Source organism: Panthera pardus, unplaced genomic scaffold, assembly GCF_024362965.1.
Source record: "Panthera pardus isolate Hobbes unplaced genomic scaffold, ASM2436296v1 HiC_scaffold_2, whole genome shotgun sequence".
Lineage (NCBI taxonomy): Eukaryota > Metazoa > Chordata > Mammalia > Carnivora > Felidae > Panthera > Panthera pardus.
The window spans coordinates 68,661,053-68,675,966 of record NW_026526765.1 but is presented as its reverse complement, the minus strand read 5'-3'; the positions used below and the strand labels follow the sequence as shown (position 1 = coordinate 68,675,966).

Here is a 14,914-nt window from a genome sequence, read left to right as displayed (position 1 = left end):
TCCTATACCAAATGAATGGCCCTGTAAGCAGGCATTTAAATAGAATTCTAATTATAGAAATGACAAATTTGAGTTGGCTTATGTATTTGGTTACAGTATACAATCCATTTGAGATGTGAAGTGGCATATAAATATAGATATAAAACCAAAGAATAATATGAATAACTGAAAATTCATGTAAAATGAAAAAACAAAGACAAAATAATAAGACTTGGTGAGATGAATGCATGTCGTCCTCTATTTCTATTTCAAAACTAGCCAAAATTTGACTCTCATTTTTTTAAAAACTATTGAGCAGCTTATCCAAAATAATAATAAAGTTCAGACAGCACATGAAACTAAGATTTATTTCTTAAATCTCAGCAAAGAGGATACTCGATGACATAGTGGTCATCACTATAATAGATCCAGTAGTGATTATTTTAAAATTTTTCTATGTTCTGTCCACAACTAAGGATAAAACTGAAGCATGGTTGCATAAAAGCAAGCCCACGGAATCCAAAACAATGTAGTTCAAGTGGACAGCTCTTGACTGTCTTTCTCTGTGAAAAATATATTAGACATCTAGAGAAAAGGAATGCATATTTTTAGATAGTCCTCCATAAAGATTCTTACTCGAAATCACATTTATGTTTAAAAAGCAAGGAGTTTAAGGTTTTGTTTTCTACTAAGAATCTAGAGGGTAGATACTCTGTGTTGCAATGATGGCCCACCCATATGCTTTGACAATTGATTAGGCAGAGTGAATTCATTATTTGTTCTTCTTACTTGTTAACATTAATTCACATCCCTAATTATTATTAGAAAACAGGATATTAAGGGTGTTAGGATAATTGCATCTGTAAACACTAGAAAGAATCAGAAACTTTCAATGAAAGGGTAAAAAAAAAAAGTGTACTTTAGGATAACAAACAAATTAACCTAGCTCAAAATAAGACATAGAAAAGAAAAAAAACTGGTAGGAGATTAAAAATATCATAGGATACCATATGGATAAAGCATCACTGGAAAATCACATTTGCATTTCATGAAGAATGGATAGCTAATTTCATAATGATTTTCTTTGAAAGTGAAGAAAAAAAATTATGTAGTCATTCAAACAGAACTAGAAAAACCAAGAACTTGTAAAATACATTTTTAACTTCAAAGAAAAAGACTAGTGTTAGTGAATCCAGATTTTCAATTTATATTATCTAATGCTAGAAAGAAAAACTTACAAATAAGATAACTAAAAATAACTTATCCAAATTGAGACACTTTTGAGAGTGAATTAATTCATTGCTTTCTTATTAGAAAGCTAGAAAATTAGGCCTAGACCAGGCTAACCTGGGCAAACTGGAATGCATGGTCAGTATACTTAAAATTCTCAGTCACAAACCTGAGGCAGAAGTTATTCCTTCCCCCAAATCACCTCCTCTCTTCAAGCTTCTTAGTCAGAAGAGTACCAACACTCTTATCTTTAACTAAACCTAGATCAGTATTCAATTTTAAAAATGGTTTTCCCAGCTGTGAGTCACTGACACTCACTGAATATGGACATTCTCTTTTCCTTAGAGAGAAAGGACAAACACTTCTTGATAATGGAGGTACCAATTTATTGCCCTGGGTTTTATCTTACCTGAGCTATATTTACTGCATTATGGATTCGCCTGTCTTTCTCATGATCCTTGGTCTTCTGTAATGTTTGCAATATTTTGTTTCTAAATCCATCCTGCTCATCATCTCCCCGAAGTTCCCATGACATTTTCACCAGGTTATACACTAAGCCATAGTATCCAATCCATATCACTGGATTACCTGTTGAAAAAGATATATTCTTTGGGAAGACATAATCTTATTCATCTTAGTAATGCACAATTTTGTGAAAAAGAAGAACTGCAGTTTTACTAATACAGTGTTGAAAGTCTGAAATTCTGAGCTTTGGAATTTGTTTTACTCTTCACAGCTCCTACTCCTTTAATTTTAAAAGATCACAGCTTACTTTAAAATTTCTAGTCGTAAGAAAAGATCTGCACCTAACTATTATCATAACTCATAAATGTAAAAGTTGGGCAGGTAAAGTAGGAACTATGTATTTAACAAAAAAAAAAAACTTTGGAATTCAAGGAAAGAGGAATTTGTTCAAGGCAATATGAATATTTAAACCACCATAGTGAATTTTTATAACAAATTAGAGAATAGGAGAAAAATCAAGCTCTATGAAACACACCATTTGAACCAAGAAGAAAGCCTTGAAAATAATGTGAAAAGCAGACAAAAATTGCCAATATAATTATAGGCTGGAAGTTTTTTTTTTTTTTAATAGAGACATAAATCAACTGAAACAGAGGAAAGGGAACAATGAATCCAGAAGAGATTTTTAAAAGTCTAAGACAATCTTCTTTCTAAAACTTATATACCAATTAGTAATTTATATAAATTATCAAGGTCCACATTTAAAATACACCTCTCCCATACAGAAAGGAGGAAAAAGTTTCTCTTTACTCTTTATCTTAATTATTTCTTACCTCAGTAGTATAGTGCTATATAATACTATTCAGGAAAAGAGAATTCTAATTTAGATAGAGATGGGATAAATTTGTAGAATGAACTACTACAGCAGGTCTCAAAGGGGATATGAACTGAAGTTAGTCAAAGAGGAACATGAGAGTATGAGTATATGCGAAGCAGGTAAGAAGAACAGGAGGAAGAGAAGGTTCAGGAAGGGCTTTAGAGTCAATTAAATTTTGTATTGTACTGTCCTCCAAATCCTGATGACAGCCAGTGTGACACTGGAACTCATCAGTTCTCTTCTTGAATAAAGATAAAGCACAATATGAAAAAATGATAATCCTCAACTTTTCCTAATTCAATCTAGATTTTTATAATCCAAGCTACATAATAATATTTTTTTAAATTTTTTAATGCTTATTTTTTATTTTTGAGAGAGAGAGGCAGAGCATAAGTGGGGGAAGAGCAGAGAGGGAAACACAGAATTCGAAGCAGGCTCCAGGCTCTGAGCTGTCAGCACAGAGCCCAACACAGAGCTCAAACCCACAAACCGTGAGATCATGACCTGAGCCAAAGTTGGATGCTTAACTGACTGAGCCACCCAGATGCCCCAATAATAATTATTATAGTTATAACTAGAAAACTTGGGCATTCCTACTACTATGTGCCCTTATTCTAGGCCTCATTACAGTCCTGCTATGATGACCATATTACACTTAGCATAATAGAAGGAACATATGACTTTCAACTCAGGTTAGAAACCCCCCTAGCAGGGGCACCTGGGTGGCTTAGTTGGTTGAGCGTCTGACTTCAACTTAAAAGTCATGATCACATGGTTTGTAAGTTCAACCCCACATCGAGTTCTGTGTTGTCAGCACGGAGCCCACTTTGGATCCTCTGTTCCCCTCTCTCTCTCTGCACCTCTCCCACTCATACTCTCTCTCTCTCAAAAATAAATAAAACATTTTTTTAAAAAACGAAAATCCCCTAGCATGACACAGATGATGAGTGACAGAGTCAAGTGAAGGAGAGTCTAATCTTACGCCATGCAGCATAGGCTCTCCAATTCAGACAAGTGCTTGCCTTCCTTCTATTCCATTCATAGGAAACAGACTAGAAGGTAGAAAGAGGAGGCAGAATGGAAAGTATGTACACGTTTTACAAGTGGGAGGAGGAAGGCAAATGTCCAGCTTCCAAACTTAAGGCACCTTTCATCCTTTCTATTGATACTTTGAAAGAGATAGTGTAAACTATAGGTAAGCAGCCAATTCTTTTGAAAATGTAATTCTCCCCATAAAAATTTTACAGGTTAAAATTAGTATGCTGCCATATTTGAAATTACATGTATGAATTGATATCAGCAAGATGGCAGAATAGGACATCCCCAGCATTCATCCCCTCATAGAAACAACAACTTGGCAGCCATCCATAAACAAAAGTGCCTTTTTCAGGACCTTGGGACCCAGGTAGGAGGTTGTGAAACCCCAGTGGAAACAAGACTGAGGAGGCAGTCCCAGCCCAGTTGGAACACCTGTTGGCAGTTATGTGGTCCTGGAAGCATCCTTGCCCACCCTGTGAACTCGGCTCCAGCCCTTTTGATCCACAAAGGATCTCCAGCAAAGGACCCAGGAAAACCCATGCCTGTTGGTGCCTCTGGTAATAGGCCTGCTGTCTGTTGGCCCTGAAGCAGCTCTGTGACCTGGCTCCAGCTTCATTCTACCATGGTACAGAAGCAGCTCTTCTGACCCAGAAACCCCCCCACAGGCCCTAGCAGGAGAGTGTTCAGGGATGTGGCAGGGGCCAAATCTACTTGCATCCCAGGTAACAGGCCTAACATCTGGAGATACACAAGTGGTTCCATAATCACATTTCCACCCTGCTCAACCATGGTCCTGGAGGTGGTCCCATCCACTTAGGGACCCAGCAGGAACTCTGCCTAGTCATTCCTTTGGCAATAGGCCCACTGACTCCTCGTCGAGAGGTAACTATAAGAAGACAGAGGGTAGAGGATGATAGTGAGGATCTCAAATTGAACTGGGGTAGAGAGCTCATATTAGAAATGGATAGGGGTGCCTGGCTGGTTCAGTGGGTGGAGCATGCAACTCTTGACCTTGGGGTCATGTGTTCAAGCCCCATGTTAGGTATAGCGTTTACTTTTAAAAATAGAACTTTTTGGGGCACTTGGGTTGCTTAGTTAGTGGAGCAGGCAACTCTTGATCTTGGGGTGATGAGTTAGAGCCCCAAGTTGGGTATGGAATCTAAGAAAAGAAATGGATAAGGTAAAATAACTAAAGATAAATGGGATCAGATTAAGTGGTAGATGTTTGAGCAAAAGAGTAATGTTATATGTGTTCCATGACATGTCACATCTATTCCAGCAATAAACTGGGAAACCAATGTGGGAGCTTAATAAGGCAATCTAGGTCTTTATTGTGATAAGCAGCAGGAGCTTGGAGAGTAAAGGACAAACTTAAGACATTATGGAGAAGATCTAATAAGAATTCTTAGCTACGGAGGAGAAGAAAAGCATGAAGTGGAGAGGAAAAGTACATATTTAAGTTAAGGAACTAGAAACAATAATGAAGTCACTTATAGAAAAGAGATTGTTGTAGAGGAGCCAGTTTGGAGAGAAAGGAGATAAAATAATATTTGGAAAATGTGGCATAATAGGGTGTAAGGGGAATCTAACTTTCAGAGGCCTATAGCTTGTTGTAAAAATATAGCTAAAATTTAAGTGAAATAGCAAAAGTGAAATTATGGATTTGTGAATCTAGCAGAAAAATAAGTTTGGAACTCAATATGAGCAACAAAGCAATTATGAGTTTTAAATTAATAATTCTGGAATTGAGAACCTCAAAAATAATGCAGTTTTGAGCAATATGACAAATAAAACATACTGTGAATTTTAACCTTTTTATATATTTGTTTAAAGGCTCCCAAACTCTTTACATTAATAATAATGATTGATATAAGTACATATAAGCTACCTTCATATATTTTAAATTATCAGTTACAGAGGTTATAGTCAGTTTAGTGTCCAACTCTTGATTTTGGCTCAGGCCACAATCCCAGTCTTAAGATTGAGCCAGCATTGGGCTCCATGCTGAATATTGAGTCTGCTTAAGATTCTCTCTCTCCCCACTTCTCCCTCTACCCCTCCCCTGCTTGTGTGCGCTTTTTCTCTCTAAAAATATAGATATGTAGAAGATAGATAGATAGATAGATAGATAGATAGATAGATAGAATCCACAAGACCAGTGATGAGCCCATAAAATGTATTTTGGTAACTGAATTCTCAAAACTCACCAAACTTTTAAAATACTGCTGTTGATTTTTAAAATGAGCTCTTCACCTATTCATTTAAACTACAATGAAATGGGGCGCCTGGGTGGCTCAGTCAGTTAAGCATCTAACTTTGGCTCGGGTCATGATCTCATGGTTCATGAGTTTGAGCCTTGTATCAGGCTTTCTGCTATCAGCACAGAGTCCACTTTGGATCCTCTGTTTTTCTCTCTGTCTGCCTCTCCCCTGCTTGTTCCCCGCTTGTTCTCTCTCTCTCTCTCTCTCTCTCTCTCAAAATAAATAAACAAACTTAAAAAAAGTAAACTACAGTGAAGTATTGCTTATGAATAATATTTGCAGGGAAAATCTATTACGGTTCCAATTCACTGACGGTTAATGAAAAAAAAAGCCTTATAAAGACAGCTGAGATGTGTTACAACTGTCATAAAAGGTAGAATGCAGTCCAATATGCACATCTTGACATTTGATAAGAAGCATGTCTGCTATGAAACTCCTCATCCAGGGACCAAGCTGAAGAATAAGGCACTCTTCTGTTCTGCTTTGAGTGACCCTGTGGCAGCTATCAAAGATGTTCCTTTAAATATACTGAGAGAAAATGTGTCTGTCTGCAGCTAAGCAGACAGTATTCTAGGAAATAACAAAGCTGAACCAAAACAAAATTCTTAATACATCTTGAAAACTTATTAAGAAACTATGCTGTTTGAAAAGCAGTATTATGATCCTTTCTTTGTAGCAATGCTTTATTTTAGTGTTTTGAACTCCAGGGAAGCCCTTAATGGCCAGTCCAGATATTTAGATTTCACAAATGCAGTGAATGTGAAATATGAGTATTTCTACTCAGATGAATGAGTATAAATGAACACAGCCTTTACAATTTTGAGACATATAATTTGGCAGAATCAAATGTATCACTAAAAGGTAACCTGAATGTAAAATGTAGTGTAAAACATGGTCTTTGTGAAATGCCATATATAGGAAAAGAACTAGATCAATGCCAAGAAACCAATGGATAAGAACCAGTCAGCAAGCCAGGCATTTAACAAATATTTACTGAGTCAATGCTCTGTACCAACTGCTGTTCTAATGTGCCAAAGAAAAAGACAGTGTAACTGCTCTCAGGACACTTAATGCTAGTAGAGAAAGACAGATACTAAAAAAGTAAACAGGACAGTGTCAGTTGATAATGAGTGTTAGGAAAATAATAGAAGGTGTTAATGTGTTCAACAGTGACTAGAGAAGAAAACTATAGACACAATGAGAGAAAGACCACCATGAAGACATCATATTCAAGACGAGATCTAATGCATTTTTAAAAAGTTAACCATCCAAGGAGTGGGAGGAAATGCAGCATCTGTGAGTGCAGAGGCACCCTCTGAATGATCGTGGCCAATTTGTAAGCCATGGAAAGGAGTTTGGAATTTATTCTTAGTGTAATGAAAAGTTAACAGAGCATTTGAAATGAACAAACCTGCTTCATGTTTTAAAAATCTTTTGGGCTTCCCGATGGAAAATGGGTTCTAGGGAGCATTAAGGAAACAGGGAGACTCTTAGTTTTTTGCAGTAGTCTAGAAGAAAAGTGAGGAGTACATAGACTTGGGAGTTGTACAGTTAAGAATTAACAATGTCCAAAGAGAGGGCTGGCTTTTGCCATTGCCTGACTCTTAGGCATTAGAATGTCCTGTCTGATAAGAATGTTTTTGTTTATCTGGGAGCCTTAGGCCACGGTATCAATTTGGCCTCTGGAAGGACCAGAGACCAGGGTCAGCCATGTGCACGTGCATGAGCCCCAGTAAAAATTTTGAATACTAAAGCTTGATGACCTTCCATAGTTGACAATAGTCTATGCAAATTGTCATACATCACTACTAGGAGAAGTGAATGGTCTCTGCACAACCCCACTGGGAGAGGACAATGGGTAGCTCAATGCTTGGAACTGTCTTGGACTCTGCCTTATGTACCTTTTCCTTGGCTAATTTTAATCTTTATTTTTTTTACTGTAATAAACCGTAACCATGACTAAAATGTCTTTGCTGAGTTCTGTTAGTTCTTCTAACAAATTAGCAAACCTGAGGGTTTCTTGGGGATGCCCAAACTTCATAGGTGATTTCAGAAGTGAGGGTAGTGTTGAAGACTCCTGAACTTCATAGGAGATAACAAGAGAGATGGGGGAGTATATTTTGGATGACTAGTAGAATAAATAGGAATTCCAAGGTACTCTTTGTTTTCAGAAAGTTACACTATAGAAATAATTATGTATCTAAATATACATACATATTAAATGTGGATAAAATTATTTTGAATATATCATCGTATTTGATCATTATGCATATTAAACAAATACCCAACAGAATAAACTAAAGAGAACCAAAGTATTACTAACTTGCTCAGTGTTTGTTGTAGGTAATATAGAAAACAAAAAGCAAAAGTCAGCTGATTCCTATATTAGCATGGGACGGTTAACTGAAACATGATGGCAAATAGGATGCCAAAATGACTATAGACATTTAAGGAACTGAGTAGAATTTCCCTTTCTTAACTTTTATGATTTTTTGCATTGTCAAGTAATTTGCATTGTTGATTAAAAATAATTATCTTCAAAAAAAATAATAATAATTATCTTCTGGAGTTTTAACTGGGAACCAAAGAAGAAAGTGGTTCATTTGCTTTTCAAGAACTATGATTCTTATAAATCAATTAAAGAAACATCACATTTCTATTTTATGGATTTATTTTCAATTTTATTAAACTAAAGAATACCACCAAGATTTTAGATTATCTCTATGGAAGTAGTTAATCCTCACAGGTTTTTGTATCCAAGGGGCAACAAACAAAAAAAGAAAAAGAAGAAAATAATAAAGATTCTTTTGGAAATTAAAAAAAAAAAAAGAAGAACTTTACGTTTATAAGCATGGTATATGCAAATTTCTTTTAAAATCCATAATCTTGAAGAAACTAAGATTCTGAAAGGTATAGCCAGCTACCATAATCTAGGACATGACAGCTGAGCTGAGACTCATCCCAAACTTCTGACACTCCAAATTTCTGACACCGAGTCTAGTTCAGTGCACATATATTCATCTATAATGGAGCCATTTTGGTGCTGTTTTTCTTCCTCCTGTTACCTAATTTTTTCATCCTTCACCCTTTTGGGGGGGCTTCTATTATTTCTTCCTATAAGTAACTACTTAGCAAGTATTTAAAAAGAACTATTCACTCAAAACAGTAAGAAACACCTGGATCAAACATAGGAATAATGTATTAGATTAGAGACCTCTGTACCCATGAACATATTATCAGGTTACTTTTGATATATATGAGGGGTAAAAAGCAAACTGACTCTAGGGTATTATATTCATTTCTGGACCAGATTAATGACAGAAAAAAATCAATCAAAAACACTCAGGAGAATCTTAATATAATTCTGGCTGGTATAACAAAGGAAGTTACAAGTACCTAACTGAGCTATTTTCATTAATGTATATACATTTGCTTCTAAATTAATTTGCATAGAAAGCCAACAACTATATTATTCTTTTTATTCCCAGCTAAGGCATATTATTACAAAAATTGGTTTCTAAAACTGCACATTGTAACATACTTTAACACCATTAATACTTTTACAAAATCTCGCATGATTTCTAGTTCCTGGGTCTTTTTTTCACTATGTTCAGCCACAGATGGATTTTAGACCATTGGCTCAAATGGGATATACCTTTGTATTTATGCTTCAAAAATGTGAGGAATGTTCCCATGAGATTTTCAGCTCCTCTGTTTAAGTAAAGACTTTTACACAGTCAAAGGCTTTTTGGCTGAAAAGTCCAGCATGTTGTTTTAGCCTGTCCAACCAAAAGAAATAGTAGCAACCCAAAAGGGAATAAACAGAATGAGGAAATAGGAATCTTTTAGTTAAACAATATACAGAGCTAGATTAAGATTTATTTGTTGGATGGGAGCAAAACTTCCTGGGAAAGGTAGCAACATTTAACTTTCAAAAATCATGGTAACCCTTTATCCTAGTTATTTGTGCTTTATGAAGATCCTCATATAAAGTTAGAAGATTAGGTCTTGTCTCTACAATTAAAAACTATTTTCTACAATCCATACAGATTAAGTTTTGATTGCTGAGACAGTATTGACAGAGAAGAAAATGATTAACTTTTCCCATGTTTGTTGGGTATAAAGTAATCTTAGATCACAAAATATAGCTCATATTCAGGAAATATTTGACCACAGAGACTCTTCTTCCTTCACCTCATACTTAAAGTTCTCAGCTCTTCTCACACATTATGAACTGAAGCCATTGTCCTCTGCCTCCCCCACCCCCCCCACCCCCCGCATCCCCAAGGGCACTGACAGCAGCTCAGCCAAAGGCTACATTAAATGGAAGGAAAATAGAGTACCTGTAGCAGTTCCTCTCTCAGCTCCCCGCAGTCTCTGAGATCCCAGGCTCAGGGCCAGTTGCCTAGCAACATATCCAGGTGTAACCCCTTCCCACCCCCACCATGAAGTACTAATATACAAATGTAACTAAAGTAATTCAGTATCAAAAAAGAGACAACTCATCAATTTTAAATGATAACAAGGACAGGGGTTATCAAAAATTTTAGAGGATCAACATAATGGAGCATCACTTTTATTAAGAATATATGTACTATATATTCAGGTAAAAACAAAAATAGCACAAAATACACCAGGTGAATATGAAAATAAAATATGTTTTACTGGTATTTGACTAATAATGTGACAAACTAATTTTCCACTTTTATAAATATCAACCAAATACAAAGTGTTTCTGACACTGGATATATTATCAAACAAGATGGTAAACTCCAAAGGAGTAAACACTTTGACTATTCAAATTGCTAACACCATGACTATTAAAATTTATGCATCATAAAATACATTACTAAGTTGTGTTAGTATGTTGAGCGGATGGCACAAACTTTCCATCTTTTCTAACTTTTAAACACTGTAGGTAGTTGCTGACCTACCAGCCAAATTTTGCCCCTTTCTTAAAAATAGAACCCTATTTGGGGCGCCTGGGTGGCTCAGTCGGTTAAGCGTCCGACTTCAGCTCAGGTCACGATCTCGCGGTCCGTGAGTTCGAGCCCCGCATCGGGCTCTGGGCTAATGGCTCAGAGCCTGGAGCCTGCTTCTGATTCTGTGTCTCCCTCTCTCTCTGCTCTGTCCCTCCCCCGTTCATGCTCTGTCTCCCTCTGTCTCAAAAATAAATAAACGTTAAAAAAAAAAATTAAAAAAAAAATAGAACCCTATTTGTACCCAGATAATGGGAATGAATTCTCCAGAGCCATCACAAATGCTTCTCTTCACCAGGCATTTACTTTTCCAGCCTTCCTTGTAGCTAGTCATGAAACCAGTTATCCTGTCAATTTCACACAAGGGACAGTCTTCTGGAGTGCTTCCTGGAAATCTTTTGTTTTATAAGGTGGACAGACTCTTTAGAAAAAAAGCCAGTATCATCCCTTCTCTTTCCTCTTGCCTTGCAATGCTACGTGAGTCTGTGATGTCTAGAGCTAGAAAGCTCTTTTAATAATGAGATAACAAGCATAGGAATAAAAATCCAACATCCCTGAGAAGTAGAATAGAAAGACATAAAGAGACAGAATCTTGATGACATCTGTGAACCAATAAAAGTCTCTATGTTCTTCATTAAGCAAGATAATAAATAGCTTCCATCCTGTTAAGTGATTTGTTTACCCTAGTCTAATGTAAAAATCAGATGGGTGAGGAAGGAATGAAATTATGAGACAAGTGTTGTCCAAGCCTTGGGCTATTAGGGAAAATGGCATCACATAATAGAATTTGTTAAGGAGAGAATTAACTACCCACCAAGCTGACCAGAAAATTTCTGCTTTTAGATGTGTCAATCAATAAGGTATTTGAAGGAAGGATGAGTAATATGGATAGATACCAGTTCCGAATTTTGAGGTGAGAATAATAAATAAAGGAAAAGATCTAAACAATTACTCAAGTTGAAGTGTGTTAAATGTCATAGGGTGGAGTGAAACAAAAAATGGCAATGGAATCATTTTAAAAATGGAATTAGATATGTCCTTTGTAGTACTAAGGACAATGTGCTGTCTCATGACTGATGACCATCAGATCCTAAAACAGTAAATGTCAGCAATAAAGACTATCTTCTGGATCTCTGCAGGGATGAAGGGTTTTCAAATTTTGGAATCATGATTTACCTAACTTGAAAGATAATGATCCTCTGGGGTTTGAGAATAAAAATTGAAACAATTACGAGTACTTATTTTCATTTTTGCAGCCTACTAAGCCAGAAGGAAATTTATTGAAAGGCAGCTTCCTATTAGAATCTCTGTCATCCCTTTCCCACCTGTGTTTGCCTGTATACTAACATTCAGTAAGATACTTACTCATGTATAAGAATGATCTGGAAATTCCTTCTAAAAATCATTTTGCTACATGCTTTTTACCGTGGTGTGTTTTTCAGGAATTTACCCACTTTTTAAAAATTTAATGGTGTTCTTGTTAGTTTTCAGTGTTAACTAAAATGTGGAACATTATTTACTTTTAATGAACTTCATTCATACTTTCTAGTAAAATATGACTGCATCTCAGTTTTTATGATTTCCTGTTGATTGCAGTATTTAATGTAATGTAATTATATTCACAAATAATAGGTTTAATTGTACAGGGATACTTTAAAATATGCCCAAATGATAGAAGTAATTAATATTTTCAAAAATAGTTCTTATAAAACTAAGACATCTTATATACTAATGCATCTTCTATATCAAAAAATATGGCAAAAAATATGGCAAAAGGTAAATATCATAGTCACAGATACAAATACAAATATATAGATATTTTATATTCTGTTATTAAAATCTATTAATCCAGACAGACTAGTTATTTTACTAGTAGAATACAGAGAATTTTATATTGTTTTATGTTCAAAAAATGCCTGCTATTTTTCTAAGTTTTCTTGACTATAATCCTCCAGATTTTCTATAGAATAGACTTGCCAACTTCTATTCTTTTGACTATTCTCTTAGAATTACATTTAATTTCTAGATTAATTTAGGAAGAGTCTATTTCTTTATAATATGTAAATTTATATTCATTTATTTCAAGTCTTCTTTTATGGGATTTGTTCTTTCATATAAGAATTCCTTACAATTTTGCTGTTTTTACACTATTATCAGAGGGGTTTTTTTTCCTGTTTAGTTATTACTGATATGTTGTAAAGTTATTGACAATAATGTTTCTTGTAAGTAACCACTTTATTTAATTAGTGCTAATATTATTTTCATACTTTTGGCCATTCAAAATAGACATTGGATCACTCATAAATGCTTTTCCAATATTATACTTGCTTTTTTCTTTTTGTTTTATATTGGCGAGGATATCAGAATGTGGTAAAATATAAGCAATTAATATAGAAATCTTTGACTTTCAGTTAATTTAAATGGGATTATTTTTAATTATTCTTAAGGATAATGTTAATTTTGGTTTCTGAGGAATACACATCAATTTAAGAAAGTACCCTTATATTTCTTGTTTTTACCCTGTTTGCTTTATCTTTTTTGAAAAATCAGGCATGTGTTTTTAGTTTAATCAATTCCATTTTGGCATCTATGAAGAACAACTCTTATTTCCTGGGGTGCTTGCATGACTCAGCTGGTTGAGCATCGGACTCTTGATTTCAGCTCAGGTCATGATCTCATGGTTGGTGAGATTGAGTCACCTGTCGGGCTCTGCACTGAGAGCAGATTGTCTCTCTCCCTTTCTCCCTCCCTCTCTTTCTCTGCACCTCTCCTACTCATGCTTGCTCTCGCTCTCTCTCTCTCTCTCTCTCAAAATAAATAAATAAACAAAAAAAAGAGTGACTCCTTTTTCCTTAGTTATAAGATATTTAAATGTCCTAATATTGGTCTCTCCTTGGATTCCTAGAATGAACAGAATAAATATGGTATGCTGTTCTTTTAACACACTGCTGAAATTGGTCTATTGGTATTTCACTTAGGATTTGTACATGTACATGCATTCATAAGACAGAATGGTATGCTTTGAATATTCTCTTCACCAAGTTTAGGAATTGGGAGAGAACACATTTTGAATTCTAGAAATTATTCTCCAAATTATTCCTAAATATAGTATTGTGAGTTTAATTTTCCCAGTACATTCTAATCGTGCACCTAATGCTAGATATATTTTGAGTGAGTATGTTCATGCAGGTATATAAAGATAACACTGACCTGTGGCAACAGGTCAAGAGCTCTTCCATCTTATAATTGAAAGTAAAATTGTCTAAAAAGTAAATATTCTTCTGTATTAATACACATTTTATTACTTTTCCCTGATAACTGGTTGTAAGGATACCCAGAATAAACCATATTTTAATGACAAGGTGTGGGACCAGCAACCACTCTAGAACATTTGAGAGGGAAAGAGATATTCATTATGATTCAAAAATAATTTTAAAAATAACTTTATTAAATTACTCTTCAACTCTACTTATAATTGTTTTTGCTAACTATAATTATCCTCAACACATTGAATGGTCTTTCTCAGTTACCTAACAGGCTGGAAGTTATTAAGTTTAATTCAATACACATAAACTTGATAGAATGCTTACTGGATGTAAAGAGCAATGTTAATATTAATATGCAGGATGGTTATGAGTTGTTAGTATTTAAGGTACTCCAACCTGTGAGTGAGGCAGATTTAGATTTTATAAGAGCATAAATAATTTTGAAGCCCTCTTTTACAAAAACTATAAAAAATTTCTGGGGCACCTGGGTGGCTCAGTTCATTAAGCGTCCAACTCTTGATGTTGACTCAGATCATGATCCCAGAGTTGTGGGATCGAGCCCCATGTTGGGCTCTGCTTTGACAATGTGCAATCTACCTGGGATTGTCTCTCTCCCCTTCCGTCTGGTCTTCCCCTACTCATGCATATTCTTTCTCTATCTCTCAAAATAAATATATGAACATTTTTAAAAATTCTTATTTTTGCAAGTTTAAAAAAAAGATATTTTTCTATGAAGAGATATTCCCTATGGGTATTAAGGAGGGCACTTGTAATGAGCACTAGGTGTTACACGTAAGTGATGAATCACTGAACTCTACT

The 14,914-nt window shown here is 35.2% G+C and overlaps 1 protein-coding gene across 4 annotated transcripts in view; it reads right to left on the bottom strand.

Annotated features, from left to right (window-relative positions):
• The window catches only part of TMEM232 (transmembrane protein 232), a 218,661-nt gene that overhangs the window by 124,828 nt on the left and 78,919 nt on the right, over positions 1 to 14,914 (bottom strand). For all 4 annotated transcript variants that reach the window (XM_019450519.2, XM_019450517.2, XM_019450520.2 and 1 more), the window contains one exon: positions 1,619 to 1,797. In XM_019450519.2, the coding sequence (XP_019306064.2) occupies positions 1,619 to 1,797 (179 nt within the window). The remainder of the gene's footprint in view (positions 1 to 1,618; positions 1,798 to 14,914) is intronic.